Source organism: Cibotium barometz, chromosome 40 (genome assembly GCF_041138505.1).
Source record: "Cibotium barometz isolate CiBa-2024 chromosome 40, ASM4113850v1, whole genome shotgun sequence".
NCBI classification, from domain to species: Eukaryota; Viridiplantae; Streptophyta; class Polypodiopsida; order Cyatheales; family Cibotiaceae; genus Cibotium; species Cibotium barometz.
The window spans coordinates 39,218,406-39,243,947 of NC_141085.1; the positions used below are offsets into that span (position 1 = coordinate 39,218,406).

Here is a 25,542-nt window from a genome sequence, read left to right on the forward strand (position 1 = left end):
ACTGTAGCCACGCCTCCTCTGAGTCTATCCTCTATTGACCCTTAACATGTTGAAATCACCACGAATGCACTAGAAATCTACTTGTCGGAAGGACTGGCGAACTGTACTTCAGAAAGTGGCTCTGCTTGCTGTGACATTCAGCGCATATACATTCAGAAAGCCCACTCTGTCCACTAAGCTTCTAGTGATAATGGGGCCTGAGTTGAGCATTGCAAGTAATAGTTGCTTGCTGACAAAAATGCATACTACCCTGGGTCGTGGAGGGGCCAAACGCATGGGACCAAAAGGTGTGACTCCTGCCCCTGAAGGATCTTCTGGTAGCAGCGGGTACGCGCCAAATGGGCATGAATCATGCCCTCCATGTGGAGGCTTTCTGAGCCCTGGAATATGCATACTCTTTGCTCCACCTGTCACAATGCAGGTGTGTGTAGGAGGGAGGAAGGGGTATTGCCACCCTCCATCCATGCCAATGGCCTGAAGGGAGTGAGCACGTTGGTGATACATAGATCATGCAAATGATGTGAGAGCTTTGTGGCCTGCCCGTGAATAGTGGCAGACACCGACTCCATACTCCAATCCGTCCCCAGTGTTGCACTCAGGGGGAAGTAGAAGATCATCATGCCTCTTTGGGGTGGAAGTCTTGGAGATACGAATAGGAGCCACCGTCTCCTTGAAAATACCGCTCCTTCGACGGGGAGGCATCGGAAGAAGGTGTAGCCAACTGGCTGCCCTAGTACTTGGGGGGGTTTGCCAAATGCTCGTAACAGTTTTCTGACAGAATGGTATCCTCCTGTGGCCTGCCAGACTGGCGGTGCCGCTTTGCTCTGGCAGTCCGATTGTGGTTCCACCTCAGGCCAGCAATCTGCCACTCTCCTGCACCGGGATCCTCCGAGGCTGGGCCCTAGTTCTCTGACTTCTAGGGGCCGGTATCCCCCCCCCCGTGAATTGACAGCAAGGACAAGTCTAGGAGGTGTCCCATCTGCCTTCAAATGAAGCATTGGCGTGGGAGGCCAGAGTACTCGTCTCTCTGCATAATAGGAGCTCCCCGAAGGCAAGGAAGTGATATGGCATGAGGAACTGACTACGGAGAGGCTATGCAGATACGAACAGATGGAATCCCGGTCGTCTGAGCTAGGACCGAAGCGGCGGTGGGAGGGGATTCCATCACTCTCCCAATAACGCCACCTATCACCCCGGGATGAGAGGACGGTATTCCTTTATGAGATGCTGAAAGTGGGCTTGAAAGCAGTCTTTCAAGATGGGCAATCGTGTGTGTGTGTGTGTGTGTGTGTAGAGAGAGAGAGAGAGAGAGAGAGAGAGAGAGAGAGATATTAACATCTCCTAAAGGCCGAAATGGCCCATGAGACCAAAACAAGGTACAACTGATGATGATGATGTCTCATCATAACAAATCTGAAAGAAAGAATGAAAATAGTAACATCCTAAGAGAGCTAAGAGCTGAAAGCTGAACCGCTGAATCGTCATGGTAAACTCCTCCGGTGGCGGGCAATGATGGCTCGAATCTACCGATGGTGAGGGAGTCGTGGACGCGATCCTCGTGGTTGTGGGCGTCTCGCTCTACAGATGGCAATGCTCTGGAGGGTGGTTTGCCAGGTAGGCCTGTAGATGGGGGAGTAGAGGCTGGTGGGGTTACAGTGTTGGCTCTGAAAAAATCTGTGAGGGCTCTCTGTCTAGGTGGCTCTGGTCCCATTGCTCTCCTGTCCCTCAATAGGCTCTCTCTGTGGCGTCTAAGCTCAAATATGAAGAGCCCTAAGCACCTTTGGTCCTCAAAGTCCATCATCCGACGCAAAGGTCCAAAGCCTTCACGGAACAGGCGATGGTACCTCCCTCGGATCTCATAGTAGACAGAATATATAGTGTTCCTCTGACTCCACCTCCCGATGGCAAAGCTGGCATATGCTGTCCTCTAGTGATATATCCTCATATCGACCTGTCTCTATCCTCAGCTGGTGTGAAGAGGTGCGAATCTGTCCAATAGCACTCCGAATGCCATGTGAGAGGTGTGTGTCCATGTAAGCATGGCGTATAATAAACCCGTCCGAAGAGAGGTGTAGAAAATGACTATGGTAGTGTGCCATTTTTGTGCCCAACGGCTGCGGGGGGCCTGACCCATGTCCTCTTTGTATCTAGTCTCACAATGTCCATCCTGATCACGCGATTCAGCTCTGAACGGCTGAGATCTAAGAACGGGCAGTCGAGGCTGTAAGCAAAAGGCGGGAGTGCATCAATACTCATGCCATGCAAGGCCAGCCATGTGCGCATCTGGGCATACCAACACTGGGTGTCTCCCTCATCTGCAAGCCGTTTGGAGGAAGTGAGTGCTAGGCGAGGGTATTTCTGCTGAAGGAGCTCCTATATTCTATGGAGCTTGGGCCACCCACTCTATCCACATAGTCTTAGACCTCATCAATGTATAGCCCAAAGAGCGTGGGTGAAAGCGGGCAGCCTTGCTTCACCCCTATAGTACTGTTCACTGCATCCGACAAGCCCCCTGGGGCACGTACTTTGCCTATCACAGACTCATACAAAGTGTATACTCCCCACTGCATCTCCTCAGGGACACCAATATCCTGTAGTCTCCTCATAAGCCTAGCATGTGGTAGCGTATCAAATGCTTTGCGGAAGTCCACAAAACAACAATATATCTTTCATCGTCGTGCTTGTCCCTCCTCAATAAGAGCTCTGAGGGTGAGTATATGATCCAGTGTGGTGTATCCCCTCCTAAAACCAGCCTGTCCAGTTGCTCTATGTCCCTGCCTCTCTGCCCACCGGCTCATCTCATGCTCCAAGATGGATCCGTATATCTTAGCCAGATAATGACCAATCATGATCGTACGATAGTTACTGGGCATCATGGGATCCCCGCTCTTAAGCAACAGCACAATAGTGTTATCTGTCCAACTAGCCGGGAAACCTTCACACGTAGCTCTATTAAACATGTGTACAAGGATCGGTGCCAAAGTATCCCGTGCATATGAGAAATGGTCAGCTGTTAGACCTTCATGATCTTGCGCCCTCCCTATGTGTAGTCCATGGTTGTCACGGTACGAAAATACGATACCGTATGGGAATTTTTGGTACGATATGAAATTTTCAGATACCGTACGATAAAATACGGTTTTTATTTTTTACACTTACAACCTATGAAGCTTCAAGCTTGAATGTGAGGGAAGGTTGGGAGGAGAGGAGTCTACAGTGCTTGAGGAACCAGAACATGGATATTTGTCTCTCCCGGTTGGATCTCCCGATTGTCTCCAAAAAAGAACCTGGATGGGTAATGCAATACCAAAGGTCTCCCAGTGTAGCGTTTATGACTAAGGGACCGTCCTTGCACAAATACGAGGAGTGCATCTAGGGTGATAAGTTTAGGGACTCCTCTCTAGATCAAAATGGCCATGTCCAAATCTTCTCCCTCGTGCATAACTTGAGAATCTAATTGTCTAGCCTACCTATACCAGGGATCCCCAAGTGATGTAGCAAGATTCTCTCATCCTACCAATCAACTGTACACTACTAGTCTACCTGGCCAGATTTTTTAGGTCTCTCAACAACCCCATATGGAATACTGAGTGGACACGAAAGTTGCGAAGTATTGCGAGCATTTGGGATCTTCGTAAAGCAGGGTTTCTATATTTTTTTTAGCATTTGGAATTTTTTTTTCAAGAAAATTTTTTTTGGAAAAAATAAAAATAAAAAAATCGCACCATACGATACCGTACCATACGAACCCATTCGTACCGGTACGAGAAACAACTATGGTGTAGTCTATCAATCGCATCTAGCACCATCCGCAAAGTGAAGAAAACGCAATCATCTGGTCGAGGTGATGGCGGGCGCGGAATGGGATGCTGTCAAGGTACATCATATAGGGACATTGCATACTCGTGCCAAGTCTCAGGTGCCGTGATCAGGGTAGGTGGCTGCCTCTCTTGGAATATTTTCCAAGCCCTCTTACTGTCCTGACTCAAGAATAATTAGTACAACTCTGCCTCGAGCTTTGCTAGGTAATCCCGCTTCTTCTTTCGCACAAAGCGTCGGAAGAGCGTCCTGGCCTGTCTCTGTGTACGTGCCCCAAGGGCGACATCTCTTTGTAGCTGAACTCGGGTCTCTCGGCATTCGTCATCATACCAGTTATTCTGCGGAATAGTACTGCTCAAGGGCTTAGAGGCAGCTATAGTATATGGGAAAGCATATGCTGCCGAGGTATGTAGTATCTTTGTAAAGCCTCTTGTAAGCTCCTCTAAAGGGCTAGACTGCACTGCAGTAAACTCCAGCAATCTCTCGTGAAAAATGGTATCTAGGGTGGCAAGAGAGACGTAATGGCAATAACTGTCTTTGGTTCTTGCATACCACTGTGAAGCATAAGTATGCATGATCTGCCGCAATCCCAATCGGCCTGTTAGAAATATAGAAACTCTGGATATCTGGCATCAAAGTAGGGGATCCCATCAAGTAATCCACTGTACTAGCACCCTTCTTGTTATTCCAGCATGTAAAAGCACCCGAACTGGGCCATCGTGACAAACCATTATAAATAAGCAACCCATGAGCACTCCCCAAAGCCAAGCGATGTGTCCCATACTCTGTGATCTCACCCATATCCTATGATGTCCTCTGTATGCCCACTTCATCCACTTCAAGCTCTCTATATAAAGGCTCCTCTGTGTCATAAAGTGTTGATTGCTCATTGCCCGTACGAGCATTGAAGTCCCCCACCAAAATAATGTCTCCCAAGTTAGCAAAGCGTATGATGTCCTCATACAATGGCAATTAGGTGACTCACCCTGCTATGCATATCTCAAGTAGGCAGGAGGAAAATAGCATACGGCAATGTATATGTCCTGTAGCCTTTCTGTGCGAACTCTAATCCACATATATCTTGCATCTGTGTCTCTATGTACTACATGAACCATATCCCGAAGCTCCTCTCTAAATAACACAGCCACTCCGCCTAATCTTCTAGTACTACTAGGTGTACGTGGGTGGGGGCGATAAACCGACTCCCATGTATATCCACGCACTGTCGGGAGGCGACTCCCTGCACACTGGTGGGTCTCCATATACAAGACAATGTCTCTATCTCTGAATGTGTCTTCGAAGTATCCTTCATCTAGATGTAGAGATCCATTACAATTCCATACTATCATCTTTAGGGTCCCATGGGCCGCGCACCGCCATGTGGATCGGCGCTCTGTAATAATCACCCTACCATCCCTGTACACTGCCCACTTCCCTTCCTTGCGTGCTTCATATACCCGAGGCATATGCTCTTTTCTGTGTGCTACTTGCGTTGGTGTGAGATCCTCATCCAGATAAATCTTCTCTCCCTTGAGAGCCATCCTTTTTGATAAGAAGGCTCTCTTCGATCCCATGTCTGGGAACTTCAAGATCAATGCCCGTGCCTTTGTAGCATCCTTGCCCACTCTCCAAGCATCCACTATGGGGAGCTCAGATACTCCCATTTTAGTGTCAAGATCTTTTGCATCCTCTTTGGGGGAGCTTTTCTCATTCCATCCAGTAACTCACACATGTAAGGCCCTGGCACCATTATCAAGGAAAAGTAAAAATTGGCCTGTGGACATGCATTCATAAAGATGGTGTTAACTAGTGTTTCTGTATTTGACTTCAAAAATGCTTGTGAGCAGATAACAGGCTTTCCCAGCAAGCGTGTTGGACTGTTCATCAAACAATCCGTTATCTTTAGATCCGATTCTAACGGTGAAGATCTGGAAGGGTATGCTGGAGCAGGACTTTATGACAGGTATCATTTTTCCTGTATTCAAACCATGGAAAGCTTAATGTAGAATGTTTTCTTGTCCAGGTCCTTTGCTTCTTAACCTTACGGGCTCTCTTTTCAGTGTTCCAATGGATGAGGAAGAGCAAACATATGTCGACTATTCAACTGATCCACTCGTTGTAGATAGTGAATTCCAAAAGTCTATACTCTCCAAGATTGCAGAAGCTGGTGCAGCTGTGGAGAAGCTTTATGGAACAGCTCAGGATATTGAAGGTGTCATAAAGGAAGGTGAATTGTATCTTGTACAAACAAGGCCACAGATGTAAAGAGCTGGCCACTTGTATCCTACCCTTGAATACATTGTAGTGCATCTATTTGCACCCAATTTAGGCTCTAACAGAAACGAGAATTTCCAGGTGCTGTTATTTATAGCCGGTGGTCCTGTATGAGACTTGGATTGCAGAGTTAAGTGCACAAAACAGAATGTTTTGTGCACAAGTTTATTAATTTTATGCCCTTCAATTGATTTTTCTGTTGTTGCTGATGGAGTTCAAGTCTTCTGGCTCGCATCTGGCATTAACTTAGGGTCTTTACAGACACAATTCATGCCTGTGAGAAGAGATCTCACCCGCCAGTCCCTCATGGGAAGGCATGGGATTTTTTTGTCCAACCTCTGCCCGACTCTAGGCATGAGAAGAGATCTCAACTGCCCACACAGCCCGCCGGCAGGGGGATTTTCTTGTCCAACGCCTGCCCGACCCTCACAGGGGGGTAGGGAATTCATCTGTCAAGACCCTTGGTATGTCATGGGGAGAAAATTTCGTAGCCGAGTAGGTAACTCCATGGCTTTGAGATTTTTTCAAATCAAAATGAGAAATGGTTAGCTGTCATGGTTGAGGCCTATGGGGTGGTTATTACAGCAAGGTTTTTTGGGTAGCTCTTATTTTCAAGCCTCTTTGTACTTACACTGCAACTCATGGCAAAGGCAATAGCAAGTCTAGACTTTCCTCTTTATATATTCTTACCATATGATCAGGATCTCAAAGGGAGGCGGCACCATAAAAAACCATAGATCTTAGATGTTTAATAGACTACCAAAATGTCATAGTAAAGACCCTAAAAACACAAACAAATACAAATAAGGAAGGAATTTGTCCTCCCCTGAGTTTTCCTTTGATATTCCTGGGAAAAGGGCTGCACATTGTCAATATGTTGTGGGTTGGGGAAGAGGATTAGGTCCAAAGTATGTGGGGCATCAAAAGATGGTGTGCTAACCCCGCATTTGTGACACATACTTTTACATGTGGGGTTTTTGTTATAGAGAGTTTTTTTAAAAGTATAAAAGCAACCTCTTGCACTTCAAAATAAGTAATGCTTTACCCCTTAAATGGATGTCACTTACAATAACAACATAGTAGGACTCACATGTAGATAAAAGGAGAATTCAAAAATTGCAACTAATAGACATGGAAGTAGTGGGAATTCAATGCATTGCTTATCTACCAGATTAGTCCTTCCACATTTCATTAATAGAAATAGTATAAAGGTGGTGCACAAATGGGGTCTTAAGACTAGTCGATTTAACTTAATTGTAAGTGTGCATGTTTGTTGAGAACACTGGTTAAATGAAATAAATTTTGATCAAGCAAATTTTTATAATTAATTAATACAACCTTAGTTCATGAGTTCCCCCATCCCCATCCCCTCCTCCTCCTCCTCCTCCTCTCTCTCCTCCCTCTACTTCGTTGAATGCCTTTTATGGAGAATTGTGAGAACTTAAGCAGAAAAGATATGGGTGAATGCACACAAATAGAAAGCATATAGGGGGTCATCATATCATCGCCTTAAATAGAGAGGATATGTAAGGGCAAATAGAAAGCATATGGGGGGTCATCATTTCATTTCCTTAAATAGAAAGCATATGGGGTCATCATTTCATTTCCTTAAATAGAAAGCATATGGGGTCGCCTTAAATAGAGAAGATATGGAGGGTTATTATTTCAATTGACTTTTTCAAGCATTAGTCATTACATAGAAAAACAACATTTTGGTGCCATACATTGTAGGTAATAGCTCTATCATGGGCAAGCTTGGATGTATTAGATTTGTTTCTGATTTTGTTTTGAAGATTGTTTGCGTTAGATGATTCTTAGTTGATGTTGATGTTGATGGTAGCTCTTTCCAAGCCTGCAAGCGCTACGTAGGTGGAGATGCAGCTCAGAGGGGATATGTTCTACGAGAGGCCTTGACGATGTTGGAGTGGATGTAGCACAGGCAGCCCTAACACCTTTGCGAGGGAGCGGGGGATGCCATCAGAGAGAGGACGCTACTCCTTGTCGAAGCAGAGATCAATGGCTCCACATGCATGACGGTAAGAGACAGAACTATGCTCCCGAGTCCTCCCTTGTCCTTTAGGGTGTCATACTTGGGGCCACGGAATGGCAGTCCAACCATCTCATATGATAAGGTGATGAGCGCAGGAAAATTTGGGTATAACCGTGCGCAGTAGTATAGTGGCATGAGCATTAGCCAAAACAAGGATTCCACCATCCTACATAATTTGGGTTTGAATTCGAGCCAATCAATGTCTGCTAGCATAAAGTCCCATCTCACCCTATCGAATGCTTTGTCAAGATCAAGGTTCATAAGTATATATATAGGGGGCATTCTGAGCCAAGGTGTTGAGGGGATCCAGACATATTTCACCCTTGCATCAAACCCCTGTATCCTTAAGTTCATGAAAGGGTGAGGACCTCATGAACTTGGTGCCCAACCTCGGAACCCACATTGAAGGATAAGAAGGAGAATGATCCGACACGGCAATGTCCAAGGACAACCTTACACCTACTAGGGGGGACATATCCACCATCTGCCCACAAGTAAGATAACATCTATCCAATCTAGCAGGCCACCATGTGGCTGGCTATTGTCTGTTTGGTCAAGTGTACAGACTTACCTTGTCACTATCTTAGAGAGGTTCCTTAGAAAGGGATTCTTTTGGGGTCGAGTTGTTGACTTCTTTGGAGGGCTGAATTCTGATTTTTTGTCTCCTTGGGAAGAATTGGAGGAGATGCTCTCGAGTTTATGGGGGAATTGTTTAGCAAAGTGACCAGTTTCCTTACACTTTTGGAGGAGCTTCTCTCAAGTTTATGGGGGCATGATTTAGCAAAGTGACCAATCTCTGGCAGTTTATTGTGCCTTAAAAGGGCAAGAAATGGCGTCAGAGTTGCCAAAGCTTGTGAAATATTAAGGCCCTTGTCAAACATGTATGTAAGGGGTGCATTTTGGGCAAGATGTAATGGGCATAATTCCTAAAAGATGGATTCGTTAGGGCTATCCAAAAATTATAGCTTCTATGTAGTGATGTATGTGGTCCCATGAGGACATCATTGATCAGGGGTCATCTCTACTTCATGAGTTTTATTGATGACTACTCTAGGCACACCTTCGTGTATCCGTTGAAGGCAAAGTCATAGGTTTTTATATGCTTTAGACCCTTTGTTTCTATGGCTGGAAATGTGTCTACATGTAAAGTTGGCACCCTTCGTATAGATCTGCCTGCTGGCAGGGGAAGGGGGAGGGGGGGGGGGAGTATATATCAAAGGATTTTCATGTATAGGGTCAAGAGCTTCAAGAATAGAGTATTAATTGGAGAGTTCTAGGGCATGGGCATGGGCCTCCTTCTTGAGGAGACTCTTGCTTATCCCATGACCGCCATACCAATAATTTTTCTTAGAAGGGTGGGGGATTTTAGGGATAAGGAACTTACCTTGAGAATCTGACTGAGACTTCTTACGACACACTCGCTCTCCCGCTTGCAAAATGTTTCAGTGTCTATATCAGTGTTCACTTCCTAGATGGGATCCTTAGAGAGAGATTCTTTTGGGTTTTACTTGTCGACTTCTTTGGAGGATGAAGGGCTAAATTTTGATTTTTTGTCTCCTTGGTTGGGAAGAATTGGAGGAGCTTCTCGAGTTGATGGGGGCATTCTTTAGCAAAGTGACCAATTTCCTTATACTTATGTAGGAGTTGCTCTTGAGTTTATGGGGGCATGCTTTAGAAAAGTGACCTATCTCTAGCAGTTTGTTGTGCCTTAAAAAAGGGCAAGAAATGATGTCAGAGTTGCCAAAGCTTGCTAAATCTTGAGGCCCCTATTAAACATATATACGAGGGGTGCATTTGGGCAAGATGCAATGGGAATAATGCCTGAAAGATGGATTAATTAGGGCTATCCAAAAATTACAGCTTGTGTAGTGATGTATGTGGTCCCATGATGACATCATCGATCATCGACCATCTCTACTTCATGACTTTTATTGATGACTACTCCAGGCACACCTTCATGTATCTGTTTGAAGGAAAAGTCATAGGTTTTATCATGCTTTAGACACTTTGTTTCTATGGCTAAAAATGTGTCTACATGTAAAGTTGTCACCCTTCGTACAGATTCGCCGCGCCGGTGGGAAGGGGGGTATATATCAAAGGATTTTCATGTATATATGGCTAAACAAGACATAAAACATCAATGCACAATACCTTATACACCTTACGAGCATGGTGTGATGGTGTCTTAGAAGAAAAAGATATCACTCATGGAGATGGCATGTTACATCAATCTCTTCCAAGTTGTCACCCCCAACAATAAGATTATCAACATAAATGGTGATGATCACAATGCCCTTATCACTCTTGTGTACATATAAAGAGTGATTTGCATCTACCATATGTAAGCCAATAGTGACAAGATACTCAGCAATCTTCTCATGCCATGCTCATGGAGCTTGCTTCAGCCTATACAAGGCCTCACGAAGCTTACACACATACTTTGGGTGACTTGTATCCTCAAAACCTGGTGGTGGTTGATCCATATAAAGCCACCGTAATCATAACTCTCACAGTTGCTATCTTTGCAAAACTAGGAAAAATGTCTTCTCATAATCAATCCCATGTGTCTGCGCATATCATTTAGCTACCAATCTAGCCTTGTACCTGCTTATGCTACTATCAGTGTTATGTTTCACCTTATACACCTGCTTATAGCCAATAGCTTTCTTGCCTTTAGGAAATGGAACCAAATCCCAAGTCACATTTCCATACAGTGCATCCATCTCCTCATCCATAGCTTTCTCCCAACACGCATTTCCAATAGCCTCATCAAAACATCTGGGTTCTACAACCTGTACAACTTTTGCCATATATTGATAGTGATGTGCCACATAACCATCATAAGTAAGCCTTTGCACATGATTTTTTACTCTTTCAGATCTTCGTAAACTTTGTATTTATGGCTTCCATAGCCTTCTTCACACCAGGTGTCCTCATTGCTAGAATCCTAAGCTCCTCATCTCATCAAAGCTCATCTCCAAGAGCCACTAGAATCTCCATCAACAAGAGAATGCCCTGCAGAAATGTCAGGCATACCAAGGGCATTAACCACTTTTTCTTTGCCTTTATGTGACGTACCAACTACATTTTCACGAGACTAGCATTATGATGTAGCCAACCACTCCATGGTCTATCAACAGAATCGTTGGATGAGGACTCTCCTGGTCCACTCAATGACTGTGTCCAATCACATTTCCACTTACATCAGTCCCAACAGCATTGTTTTCAGCAACATACCAGCTACTCATCTCATCAAATACAACATCCCTGCTTACCCTCAATTCATGTGCAGCAGCAGGATTATAACATCTATATCCCTTTTGCTCAAGGGAATACCCAATAAACACATATTTTTTTGCTTTTGGATCCAGCTTGGTATGTAACTCATCTGGCACATGCACATATGCAATACATCCAAAAACTTTCAAATGAGACAAATCAAGTTTCTTGCCAGTAAACTTCTCCTCTGGCGTTACATCATGTATGGCTGTAGGAGTCCTGTTCATGATATAAATTGTTGGACACAGCCTTAGCTCAATAGCTATGCAGCATATTCTTCTCAGCCATCAATGCTCATGCTATCATTGCTGCAATGTGCCTGTTTTTCCACTCAGCAACTCCATTTTGCTTGCGGAGTTTATCTACATGTAAATTGTCTCTGAATGCCATTCTTTCGTAAGAATTCATCTGACCTTAGGCACTTTACATGCTTTCCCGTCTGTTTTTCAGCCATAACTCTGAAATTTTGAAAATGAGTGAACACTCTTCTCCTTCATGAAGTACATCCACACTTTCCTCGTGCATGGTCTCATCAATGAATGTTACGTGTAGTACCTGCAGCCACCCATAGATATAGTCTTTCGCAGGACTCCATACATTTGAATGCACAACATCTAATACATTCCTGCTCACAATTCTGTCATGTGGAAATACATGTTTTGTTTGCTTTCCAAATTGACATGCTTTACAAACTTTCTGCATACCTTCAACTTCAAGCTGAGGCAGTCCTGTCACAATTTCTTTAGTCTGCATAGAATTCATTCTTTGCACATTGACAAGTCCAATTCTCTTATGCCAAATATCTGTATTTGCAATAACTCATGAACCATTTACAAACATTGCATCTTTCACTTCAGGCATATTTACATTCAATGTAAATATTATGTTGCCTTTTGCAAACCAACTTGTACTTATCTTTGAAGTCTTCTACATATAACAGCCACCATCAGGGTTAAACCATGTTCAATCATCTGGCCAACAGAAACTAGATTCTTTGCAATGTTCGGAGCATGAAGTACATCTACAAGATACTTCACTTTACCATCCTACATAGACAATGGCACATCTTCAACATGGGCAATCGGATGAGCAGTGTTATCCCTTGTTTCAAAAAAACCTGGTCTTTCAAGACTCTTCATTTCCTTGAACCACTTACTATGACTTGTCATGTGGATTGAAGCACCTGAATCAACATACCATACATCATCTTTACATGTTGCTACATCAGTTTCAGACACAGCATTAACCAGATGTTGCATAACAAAAAACCTCTCATTATCCTCATTATTTCTGCTAGAGGATGCATAGTTGTTTTGCTGCACTTTTTTATTTTACATGTCACTCTGCTTCTTATAGCAATCTACCTGCACATGCCCAGGCTTACCATAGTAAAAACAGCCCCGTGTATCATTATGTTGCCTTTGCTAATTACCACGACCTCGTTGACTCCCCCTACCTCTAAAATGGCCTCTTCCACCTCGTTGACTCCCCCTGCCTCTCAAATGGCCTCTTCCACCTATATGTTGTTGTTGTGAATCTTGGGATTGTTGTTGCTGCTGCTGCTGCTGCTGAGGACAATAATTTTGATTACATGTTCGGCCACCACCTTGGCCACATCCACGACCTCTACCTCGTCCTCTATCTGCACTTGTATAGAAGACCTGCTGCTCTGAACTATTTCTGTTTTGTGAAGACTATTGATCTTCACCCAAGTTCTTCTCTTCACATTGACACCAAATTTGTGAAGTTGGGAATGTTCTCCCGAGTCTGAATAGACGTCTTGAACGCCTTGTATTGTGGCCCGAGACCATGCAGACACACTTCCACCTTATCATCTCATCATCAATAGAAACACCAATTGATACAAGGGATTCCACAATGCCCTTGATCTTCAAAGCATAATCATTCACATACGTATTTTTCTTTTCCACAGTATGAAGCTCATTCTTCAACTAAATTTTTCGTGCCTTGGTGTTGGTTTCATACAGCTTCACCAAGGTGTCTCATGCCTCCTTAGATGACTTGGCATCCTGTATATGCCCAATCAAAGTGTCCTGTATGCTGATAGAAAGCCAATACATGACTTTTCTTGCTCCTTGATTCCAATCCTTGAACTCTTTTATATCTGCAGCAGCAGTTGGATTAATCTCCGATATCTCTGATGCCTCCTCATGTTCACCTTCAATGTAGTTCTAGTAACCTTTTCCCATCAGGAAATTTGTCAATCTAAACCTCCAAGCATGGAAGTTGTTCTTGTCAATCTTCTCTATAATAATCTGGTTTATTCCATCATTTGACATCTTTTCTACAACATAAATTTACCAGCAACAACGGCACTCTTGCTTGACCTGCACAAACTGTTGTATTCTTTGCAGAGCAACGGCACTTTATTGCACCCAAATTACCAGTGATCTTACTTTGCATACATACACCTAATGGCAACTTTGAGACCTCTTTGTAGCATACACAGTGTCTGCACAACCAATCGCTCTTCTTGCAATTCCAAAAATAGAGTTCTGTAGATAATCAAAACTTACCTCCAGTGCTGTGAATGCTGCGAACTGAAAAACGAAGGTCCAGATGCGCCCGAAATGTATTTTAGTCCGATAAATGATGTCCAATGGACAAAATAGTTGCCTTGTACCTTTTCTCTCACGAAGAAATCTCCTCAATTGGAGTTCGTTTGCCGGTGCCACCGAAAGAGCTCCCAACAAGGGTGTAGTAAGGGGGAAGAGTAGATGAAGCTCTTACCCTCGTACTGCTTCATGTGCTTCTCTTGCTTGCTACTCAGCCCTTAGCATGAACCAAGCTTTGATACCATGAAAAGATGTAGGGGAGAAGGGAGCTTGAGCTCTTACAAGCACACACACACTCACACAAACCCTAGAAGAGAGCACACAAGGTGAGAGGCTGAAAATTCTTCTTCTTCTTCACACAACAAAAGAGGTCTACAAAGAAGATAAAGTGACTAACACACATAATAGAGTATATACAAGCGGTCCATAATGTGAACACGCTAAGAGGAGTGGGTAGATGTGGACTAGTCGATATAGTCCAGCTGTAGAATCTCTGGCAAAGATATGTCAGTGTGTCAGCTACCAAACCCGCCAGTGATATAAATGTCAAACGATCATGCACGCACCTCATGAGTGTCATCTCATGTTGAGCTTAACATCTCAACAAAGATAAATGCATACTTGGTTGTAAATGGTTTTTGTAATAGTCCAAGTAAGAGTACCCTCTATGCATAGAGGGTACTCTTATTGCTTGGGCTATCAAAGCTCTCAACAAGTTCTACTCTTGTTAGGCATCCGCTCTATATTAACGTTGAATGAAGTCCTCAAGTAGTGCTCTAGCCATACCAGTATGCTCAAGGCTTCTTCGGACTATCCCTATGTTTCCATTTACATGTTGTAAAAGAGGAGAAAAGAATATTTTTTAGTCAAATCATCATTTTATACGTTGCTCATAGGTCCTAACGAGGAGAAGATTTCAGCCTTCAAGGCTGAATTACATATTTTATTTGAGATGACAGGTTTGGGCTTCTTGCATTATTATTTGGGATATAGTTTATGTAGAGTGATAATGGTATTGTGATTTTGCAGTCAAAGTACATACAAAGGTTGCCTATGTGGTTTGGTCTTAAAGACTGTAAGCCTACACAAGTAGAGAGATAGGTGATAGGCTTAGTCTCCAAGATACAAGTGAACCATTTGATGCATCATTATTAGCCTATGTTCACATGTTACTACCATATAAATGGCTACAAATCCTTGTGTAGTAATGATGTGAATATGCACACTCTTATGAGTGTAAGTGACCTTATCATGTCCCACTGCGCTTGTATTTCACTTATTCTCCAATCTAATTTGAGTGTTGTGCTTCCATCTATCTATCCTTGCTTGCTATATCTATGTGTGTGGTTCTACATTGATTTCCACTCCAACATGTCCATTGGTAGGAATGGTAAGTAGTTCCCCATACGAGATTCAATTTGTCTACAAGCTACCCTGGCATTTTACCTTGATGAGGTTTTGAATATTGGTTTTAACGAGGAATCTCTCAACGTCCACCCTTTAGGACTGTGTTATGAATGAAAAGTTCTTTCCCCTCCCTCCAAAACTATCGGTTCTATCTTTGATAATGTGTTTGTGAATGTTCCTCTCAGAAGGGATTCTTGTTGTAACAAAGGTCAGATTTTCAAAGATCCATCCATACATGGAGACCCTTTTTATGAAAAGAAAAAGCCCAATCCCAATCAATACTATCCGTAGGAGTAGAAGGAGAAACCTAGATTGAGTCCCAAGCAAGCCCACCAAATCTAGCTTTACAACCTTTCTTGATAAGAAGGTGTTATGAGCTTCCCATACCTTCCACATGCTCTTCCGTAGGTCGGAACCTTCATTGATGAGCCACAAATTTGGTAAAGAGGACCGGCCACTCCATCTACACCCTTAACAATCTAGTGTTAACATGCAAAATCTAATCTAGTGCCCGCATGGACTGTCCACCAAGATGCCCACATGGACTATCCACCAAGGGTGCCCATATGGACCATCCACCAAGATGCCCACATGCTCGACTAACCGTTGCAGCAACAACGGACTGTCCACTACTGCAACAGTGGTGCCAAGCATTGGGATCGTCCATAGAATTGAAGGCTCCAATGGCACCGACTAACACTCCAAGGGATCTCCTAGAGATAGGAGATTCTACCAAAGGCTATGCTACCACCTCATAGAATCCACCAAAGATAGGAGATACCGCTGACTGGACCTCAGGCATATATGGTCCTTCATTCTTCACCTATCACTCACCTTCTTGGAGCACATCGTTTTGATCCTCATCCTAGGAGGACATCCTCTTCATCCATCTTGGAGTACATCCTTATCCTGCAGCCTTATCTCACTTGGAGGATATCCTTATGCTCATCCTTCATACCACTTTGTACCCCTTTTGTTTTATCATCATCTTCAGTTGTGTCATCCTCTACAATGTGACGTCTTTTTATGCCAGCAATCCTTTGCAATGTGACCACCAATATTTTCACAACAATGATGACATGTTATCTTTTTCCTTGGTCCTTCTCTGGTCCTTGGTCTTGGTCCTCTTTAAAAGAGTAATTTCTCCTCACTCTATGTAGCTTGAACTATCTTCCCTCGAATCTGTTTCTCTTCTTCTTCTTCTTCTTCTTCTTCTTCTTCTTCTTCTCTCTCTCTCTCTCTCTCTCTTGCATCTCTTTTCCTCTACTATGCATGCAAGTGCTCTTTCTTCTTTTGGTTGGGGTGACAACAATTAGTTCCATAATAGAAGGTGGCCATGCAATAGCCCCTACTTCCTAAGGTTCTACACATACTCGATGGGTTATTCTTATTCCTGGGGTTGGGGTGGACACATTTATTGGGCTAAAAAATTTGGGCACAAAAAAACCCATCACCATACCAATCCCTCCCTAACAGACTATCGGAGCCCCCGCCTCTCTATGGAGATTTGTGGTACCCCACTATCTGGGGCAATCGTATGGTGGCTCTGGGGTAAACCTCATGCTAGATTCCATACTCCATGCAGTAGGCCTCAACATGACTCGGCCAGCCAACTTCTGTGTTCGAATGGCCAATCAATGGGAGGTGACCCCTATCGGCCTTGTAGAAGGTGTCATTATAGTAATCTAGGGGATACCATTCCTACTGGACTTTGTGGTAATCCAGCTTCCTGAAGTCAGAGGGGCCTACTCTTTACTCATTGGTCAACCATGGCTTAGGAGTACATGTGTTCTACATGATTGGGGTTTCGACCGATTATGGATTCCTCAAGAGCATGGCCCACAGGAGATCAAATTGGAGGAAGGTCTGGACCAAGGGATCCGTGGTCCCACAGTAGCCCCCATTTCTTCTCCCAACTCTCTAACACTCACTTCTTGGTCTATGAAAGAAGAAGTCCTGATTCCCCATGATGATGAGTTGGAACTCCTTGACTGGCTCTAGGTAGCAGAAATCCTCACAACCTACATGATGGAAGTCAGTATATGGAGAACCCCCAAGAAGGCAAGCCAAACGAGCCCATCCAAGTCCCAAACTTGGGAAGGACCCACCTCAAATCGAGGCAAGCATCACTGCAAGAAGAAGCAATTTTCTCTGGCCTCCACACCTTTGCCTAACTGATGACGGTTCCACCACCTTTCCAAGCCTCACTTCCTCACCGACATAAGCGCCCTTTCCTTGTCTTGTCTATTTCACAGCTAAGCAAGCCTAGTTACCCTTATGCTCCGCAACATCTATTCCATCATCACCTTATTTCATCTTGGTCATCCTCAACCTTACCTCCTCTTCTTGCACCATGCAAGTTTATGTAACCCTTGCACGTACCATGAGACAAAGCATGGGAATGGATTGCAACCCGTGACTAATCACATTATTAGTATGAAAGAAGGACCATAATGCTTGAGATCCCCTATGGAATGGTTTTGCACTCTTGGTGGATGAGAACACCCTAAACCTACTAACATCCCAAGCCTCATCCTCCTCCACTTATATAGGCCCACCACCACCTCAATTCACTCTTATACCACATAATACTGAACCTACTAACATCCCAAGCCTCATCATCCTCCACTTATAGGCCCACCACCACCTCAAGTCACCTGTAATCCCATACAATACTATAAAACACTCTCACCTCTATTAATCACTCCAGTTAACATCATTTTTCAAGTGTGATCACGCTTCTTGTAACTTATCTTTTGTAATTGCACAAAGCGCTGAATAATAAAAGAGATATGGGATGACTGATCTTATGGCTTATGTAATGCCAGGAATGAGATGTACATAAAGCTAGGAAGCTAGTTTTGGGCCCTCAATTGTAAATGGGCGGCCGACCATTGTAAAATGAGAGCTCTTGTATATAAGACATTTTATGGAATATGAAAAGGGACAATCCCATTAGTCTCAATTGAGTTTTTATCTCTCTCTCTCTCTCTCTCTCTCTCTCTCTCTCTCTCTCTCAGAGATTCATGACATAATTATTTGAGAGTGCGAGGGCAATAGAGAGCCAGAGGGAGTGAAAACAGAAAAACATGACAACATCACATCCTCTACATCAAGGTTATTGCTTCAAACTAAAAACATGACAACATCACATCCGCTACATCAAGGTTATTACTTCAAACTAAAAATAAAACCAAGTTCATTCATGTAAAACTTCCAAATACACAAATGTCAAAACCATCATCTTTTCTACTATGGGCCTTTCTTGTCCTCTAGGGTGAAGGCACAAAGTAAGCTAATAGTGTTTATACCCTTTTACACTTTCTCTAGCAAGACACGCTTAGACAATTCATCAATAAAACCATGGGCTCGCCAATATCACAATTAAGCCCACCACTTTGGCCTTCACTTCAGAAATAGCATCATCATTACCAAGAAGTGGAAAGGATGTGAGACCTTTCCATACTTGTGCACCATCTATGGTCTTCTTCTTGACCTCCACATTGGTGGCCTCCTTTAGATACACACAGCAACAACTTCAATGCTAATATTTAATGAGGCCATCACAAACAAAACCAAGGAGGGTTTAGAGTAGTGTACTCTACTAACAAGGCTTGGTGGCTATGGTTATTAAACAAAGTGCTTTAGAGCTTACCTCTATATTTATAGCAATGGGAGAGGTGTACTCTGTTTTTGCAAACAAACAAAATAAAAAACAATTTTTATCCTTTTTAATGTCAATAACAAAGGCATCTATCCTTGAATTTCTATACCACAATAATAAAGGCGTATTTTGAACTTTTTGGGGAAAGAGCGAGTATGTATTGGAGAACCTTTACCTCTCTTCTCTCTCTTTCTTGCTATTCCCCTCTCATTTTTGTAGGATTTTAAACCGATGAATGCTCGTAACGTGAATACCATTCATTAATACATGACAACGTTCTATAATACCAGACCTGCTTGAAAATGCACAACCCATAACGAGAGGGGGAAGAGGGAGGGAGGGGGAGAAAGATGTTGCATAATTGAACCCTCTACAACAAGGAGTTTGCTTCCACATAGGTTACATAGGTCCCAAAATAATATAGGTCAACTCATAATCCATGCATTAAATTGCCTAAATTTGGGTAGGTTCTCCTATGAGACAAGGAATTGTAAAGCAGGTCCGATAGGATAGGTTGGTGGATGAACATATTCTCATTCTAGCTTAAGTCTTATGTATGCAAATAAATGAAGTACAAATGCTTGCATACAAGATACGGCTTCTTGGATTCTCTATCTATAAAATCTAGACACGTACAACACGGTTTGTCTCACATACACATCATATTTTTCCACGTGTGCATCATCCCTGTGCGATTTGATCTTAAAGACTTCATACTTATGCTCCAGCTTCTACACTTCTTCTACCATCGTAGCTTTCATTTTTAAAGTGGCCTTTATTTTTTTGGCCCCTTCCTCTGATATCGACGTGCAGTACTTGACTCTTATGCCATTTTGCATGCTTGAGCCACCAGCCTCTGTGTTAATAGTGGACCCATATGATGGTAGTTCTTTGGAAGTTTCAATTGTAAATACCCTTAAAGCCCCACTGCTACTTGGTGGGGTGGGTGTAACACCTTTTACATTCTTGCTTTCCACCTGGTATCCACTTCCCATAATGAATATACTTCCTTGTCTGTGAGGTTAGTTTCTATAGTAGGAACTGGCCATATCTTGGGTGGTTGATTGGGCTTTGGGTCTATGTTGGTGTCCACAATATAGCAAGGAAGCACATGGTCAAGGCAGAACCACATCCATTGTCTAATGAGACCATTAGGGTGGTTGCAATAGCCTTTAAAAGATTGTGCAGGCACACCCTTCATAGATCCGGCTATGTGTTACCCACACATCTTTCCCCCTGCCCACATTTCTTCATTCACCTTGTACTCAATATGACACTACACTCTGTGACTTTCGTTGTTCTTTCTAGAGTATTGCTTGTATCTTGCTCCTTAAAAATGATCGTCCATGGCCTGCCACTTGCGGTCTCATATATGTGCGTTGTACTCTAGTCAATGTGTGGCCTCAACATCAATATCAATGACCCACAGCACACGAGCGGTCTCTTGTGATGTGCACTTTCTTTGTTCATCGGTGAGAGGGGTAGGCACCTTATACATGGGTGTTCCTTGAGTTGCCTGATTAACTATTCGGACCACTTGTGTTGGGCTTGTAGAGCACCGTTCTTTTAGTTTCTCCAAGATTTGTCCTCTCCCTATGTGCTTTCCTTGAGAGTAAGAGATTGCCTTTGAGCTTTGTAAAATTTCATTTGCCATATCAGTAGTACATGCATCATAAAGAGAAATCTTGCATCTATATCCTTCCCCTACAAGCCAACTTCTATGCTTGCTTTCTACTAGGTTTGTTCTTGGGGCATTTGGACCATCATTAATTCTCTCTATTGTTGTCTCATGACTGAACACCAATGTGCTATGTGCACCTTCCACTAGCTCAATCAAGAGTCCATTTCTGACATATTCCTATCCATCACATGACCATTACGCCACCATTGATATATCAATGGCTGATGCAACTTCACTAGGTAGGTGCACATTGCTTTGTGCTCTCCTTGAGACATAGCACACATATACTTTGTTATGTGGGCAACCATGCTTTGCTCCCAATGAAATAGGCAAGACCTATCCCTATATGTCAGGACATTATTTTTCCCACCATTGAACACATGTCGAATTGCATTCCAGTTAGGCCTAAGCCTCGTCTCTTCCATGAAACCAAAGAAATCTTCCCTTTCACAACCATGGTTCTCCATCACCTCATTAATGCCTTCCCAGAACATACATTGGACGTCCATATCCTCCTCTTTCATTTCACATGTTGCAATTATTAGAAGATCATGCATGCTACATGAAAACTCTAGTCATTTATGAGGTAACACACTTGACTAGCTCTAACTACCTTAATACTCTCCATCGGTAATATGCTACCTTGGATCATACACATAACAAGCCATTGTCACCCAATCTGATGTTCTTCGGGTGTGGTCAAATTGTATCCATGCATGTTGCAGGTCGTCAGAGCCTGTCGCATTTGATTCACTAAATCCAACACTGAAGCGGGTCCAATGGTGGACATCTTGAAAGCATATCACTTCTCACCTGAGGATCCTTGTCACAAGAACTTGCTTCCATGGAAGAAGTCATAAGTGTTCTCTCACTTTCAACATCAGAAGTGCATCCAAGCCAAAGATCTCCTTTGAAGGCCCGTGTGCCAGGCTGCAGTACTGACCTCCAAAACCTGAAATTCAAATTGTTCAAATTTCACACTTTACTTATCTAGATTTTAACAACTCTTTCATAGAAACATAATTGCCCAACCAGATTAGTCTACTAGCTATCTTCCACCACCCAGTGGTTCCATCTCCTCTGCAATGTTAATAAACTCTTGTTTCCTAATGAAATGTGAGGAACCACCTTCTTGCACTAGCACTGCCATTACGATTTCTTTGGTCACACACATTTTTACCTTCCTTAACCCGGCATTGTGATCTACACCTAGCACCTTGGACACCATTTGCTTTGTCCTATGAGTTAGTGCCTTTGATGTGCCTACCCGTACATTATGTTGATGGAAACCAATGTGTATCATAATTGATAAGAAAGAAGTACAAAAAAGAACAAGAAAGACACAATAGGTACCAAGTACACATGAAATCAATGGTGATTAACACCCTTAAATAAGTTGGCCGTTTTTAATTTGACCATTTTAAAGTAATTATTTTTTTAAAAAAAATAATTCTCAAAAAAATAAATTCTATGAGATGTATATATATATATATATATATATATATATATATATATAAATATTAGCATCCCTACATTCTCTCTCTATCCCTCTCCTCCATCTTCTCTCTCCCTCCCTCCTCTCTCTTAAAGGATTAAGAAGTCTCAAGACATAATTCCTTGCTCATAAAGGGCTTATTCTTATTTGACAAATTCTATAGATAGCCATCTTGCTAAATAATAATATGCATAAAATGACATCAAGTTAAAGCTTACTTTATGTGCCAATGGAAACATTGAAGAAGTGGCCTACAATGGAAACACTAGTGAGACAACATGGTGCAAGCCCTTGCAAATGAAAACTTTGAAGAAGTAGCATGCTCCTACATGACTATATGTTATTAAATTCTCTTACTCACCATAGCTTAAGCATAGTCAGTTCTAGATATATATCAAAAAATCACCACCCCCACACTAATCAAAAATCCGTGTGTGCACTAGGAATCCACTCAGGAAAAAAATTTGATCCGTTATAGGATGCTAATGGGTGCTCTAGAGTTTTGAAACAAGCCTTTGAGGTGTTTTGATGTTGGAGACTTTTTTTTTTTGGTTTGGGGTCATCAGCTTATGTCTGTTTTGGGTAACAGAGTCAATATTTGATATGTTTGGGGTAGTTGAGTGAGATTTAGGTCAACTAATCGTTAGCTATGGTCAAGGAACAGTCAATATTTGATTTATCTGTGGCACAGCTGAGTGAGATTTAGGTTAGCTAATCATCAGCTATGGTTGGCTGAGGCTTTTGGGTAAAAGATATGAAGTCTTGAAGGTAAGGTTTGACGATGGAGGATGGTTGGAGGTAGTCAGGTCGGACAGAAAGGTGTAGAGGTGCCCATTTGTGTCAACCAGAGGTTAGGGGATTGAGCCTGAGCTGATAGATGTCATTTGAGCTGGGACCTTAGAGCCTCCAAGTTCTGATCTTTACACATTTTCTTCTTGTGTGTGTGCTGTTGATGATGTTATAGAGGCCATCACCCAGCCACCACACATGCTTTGTTTGGTGCCCCCACTGAGAACCAGAAAGCTTTTGTTTAAAGCTTTGATTTGCAGGTTGGAGATCACTTGTATATCAACTCAGGACAAATGGTGGCTAATTCTACATATAATGTTTTCAGAGGTGAGAGAGGGGAAGATGTCTCTCTATTCTTGAGAAGGGTGGAGTTGACAGCCTTAAGGAATAATAGAGATGATGATGTGTATAAGGCTAGGATGATGGGGTCGCTTCTGGAACGGCCAGCCTATGAAGATGTGATGATAGAGGAGCAAAGGGGTAATTGGGATTATTTGAGGAATGCCCTATGGAGGAAGTATGGGAGGACTGAGAGTCCAAAGGAGCTCTGGAAGGAGCTCAATAGGTTATACCAAGGGGAGGAAGAGGATATTGGTACTTTTGTTTAACAGATTTTAGGGAGTTTGGAGGAAGATAGTAAGGATATTAGGGGAAAATCAAGTACCCCTTGATTTTCTAAAGAAAGATAGGTTCATAGGGTTACTACATGGAGTCATAAAGGATACGGTTGAGCTAAAGGACCCAAATTCTTATGTTGAAGAAGTCAGGTTGGCAATAGAACAGCGGAAGAAGAAAGTGAGGAGGTAGGAGCTGGTATGTAAAGAGAGAGAGAGTCAGCTATGTCAGCCAGGTTTGAACACAGACCTCGAGGGCCTATAGTTGAGGCATTGCTAGTTGAGGTTCATGTAGAGAGAGGTCGTCATGCTGCTAATGTTCCTAGGGTAGCAAAGGTCAGAGATAGAAATCAAGAGGGAATGCATCAGGAAATCTAGAGGCTTACAGAGCAGATTAGGAACTTGAACTTGACTGTGCAGGGTATTCAAAATCAAGTTAGAAGACCACAGGGGGTTGATAGACCATTAAGAAACAGGATGGGGAATTTTCAATGTTTTAATTGTGGGAAAAGGGGGTGTATTGTTCCACAGTGTACCCAGCCAAGGAGGGAACCTGGGGGTGTATATCCCATAATATAGAGGCATGAAGGGAACAAGGGAGTTGGAAATAGAGAGGTGAACAATGGGGTTCAAGGGCGAAATGTACATATGGAGACCATTGAAGAAGAGGAACATGAGGCAGACATGTTAGTAAAAAAGAGAACCAGGTTGCAAAGATCTGAGTCAGAGGGAGCTGGTAAGGAGACTAGGGCAAAAAAGAAAAGAGAGAAAGAGAAGGCACCCATGGAGAAGCCTGAGTCTAGTAAGCAAGGGAGAGTCAGAGCCAGAAGGAGAAAATTTGGAATGGATGACTTTCAATTGGGAGAAGGGAATCCCCTTATGGCCTCTTGAGTGACAGATGTCAAGAATAAGAAGGCAGATATAAATTATGGCCAGCTGCTATATTTGAATTCAAACATAAGAAGACAATGGCATAAGTTGGCCAGTGTGTCAGAAGAATCAAAGTCAAGACACCTCAAGCCAATGTGGTTCAGCTTAGCAGGGTGTCTGATATTTTGCCAATTTTTGTAGATGTCTAGATACAGGGCATAAAGATAAGTAAAGTGTATATAGATGGTGGAGTCCAAGTCTGTGCAATGATAGAGGAGCAGTTCATGACCTGGGTTTGAAAGTGATAGGGAAGCCCATTTTTAGTGTTAAAATGGCTAATAGCTCTAAAATCAAATTCTTGGGTGTGATTGAGACTATGGAAATTAATGTATTGGGGTAGAAGGTTGTGATTGACATGCATATAATGCCAACTAGGGTTGGGGGCATACCCTATCATATTGGGTAGGCCCTGGCTCATTATGAGGTCCAAACAAGGCTGGTACATAGGGTGTATAGACCTATTTGTTGATAGGACCAAGGGGAAAAGAATAAGGTATGATCTGAAGATAAGTAAAATATTGGAGATTAGAAAGAGGCTGGAAATAGAGAGGGAAGCTCATTCAACTTTTGCTGGTAGTTATAAATGAAGACTATTCTACAGGTTCATTTGAGACAAATGGGGAGTCAGAGAGCTGTGTTAAAACTAGAGCCAGACATATGTGGTGTACAAGTGACTCTAGCCATCCAACATAGTCAAATGGTATTCAAAATGTGAAGCCAAATATTCCCAAAGATGAGGTAATGCAGATGCTAGCAAAGGATCTGATTAAAGAAGAGAAAGAGTAGTATGAAGAGTTGCTGGACCAGTACCCCAAATTGTTTGTAAAAGACTACACTCAAATGAGGGGAACTAGCAGTGTTGTACATGAAATTAAGTTGAAAGAAGGTGCTAAACAAGTAGTTCAAAAGCTAAGAAGATTAGGAACAATACAGAGCCAAATTTTGGAGACAGAGGTTACCAAGC

The 25,542-nt window shown here is 42.8% G+C and overlaps 1 protein-coding gene across 1 annotated transcript in view; it reads left to right on the plus strand.

Moving 5' to 3' along the window:
• The window catches only part of SEX1 (Pyruvate phosphate dikinase, PEP/pyruvate binding domain-containing protein), a 40,816-nt gene extending 34,532 nt beyond the window's left edge, over positions 1 to 6,284 (plus strand). Inside the window, exons 24-25 of the mRNA XM_086779574.1 lie at positions 5,667 to 5,782; positions 5,880 to 6,284. Of these exons, the coding sequence (XP_086635700.1) occupies positions 5,667 to 5,782; positions 5,880 to 6,084 (321 nt within the window). The 3' untranslated portion in view covers positions 6,085 to 6,284. The remainder of the gene's footprint in view (positions 1 to 5,666; positions 5,783 to 5,879) is intronic.
• The last annotated feature ends 19,258 nt before the right edge of the window (positions 6,285 to 25,542 follow it).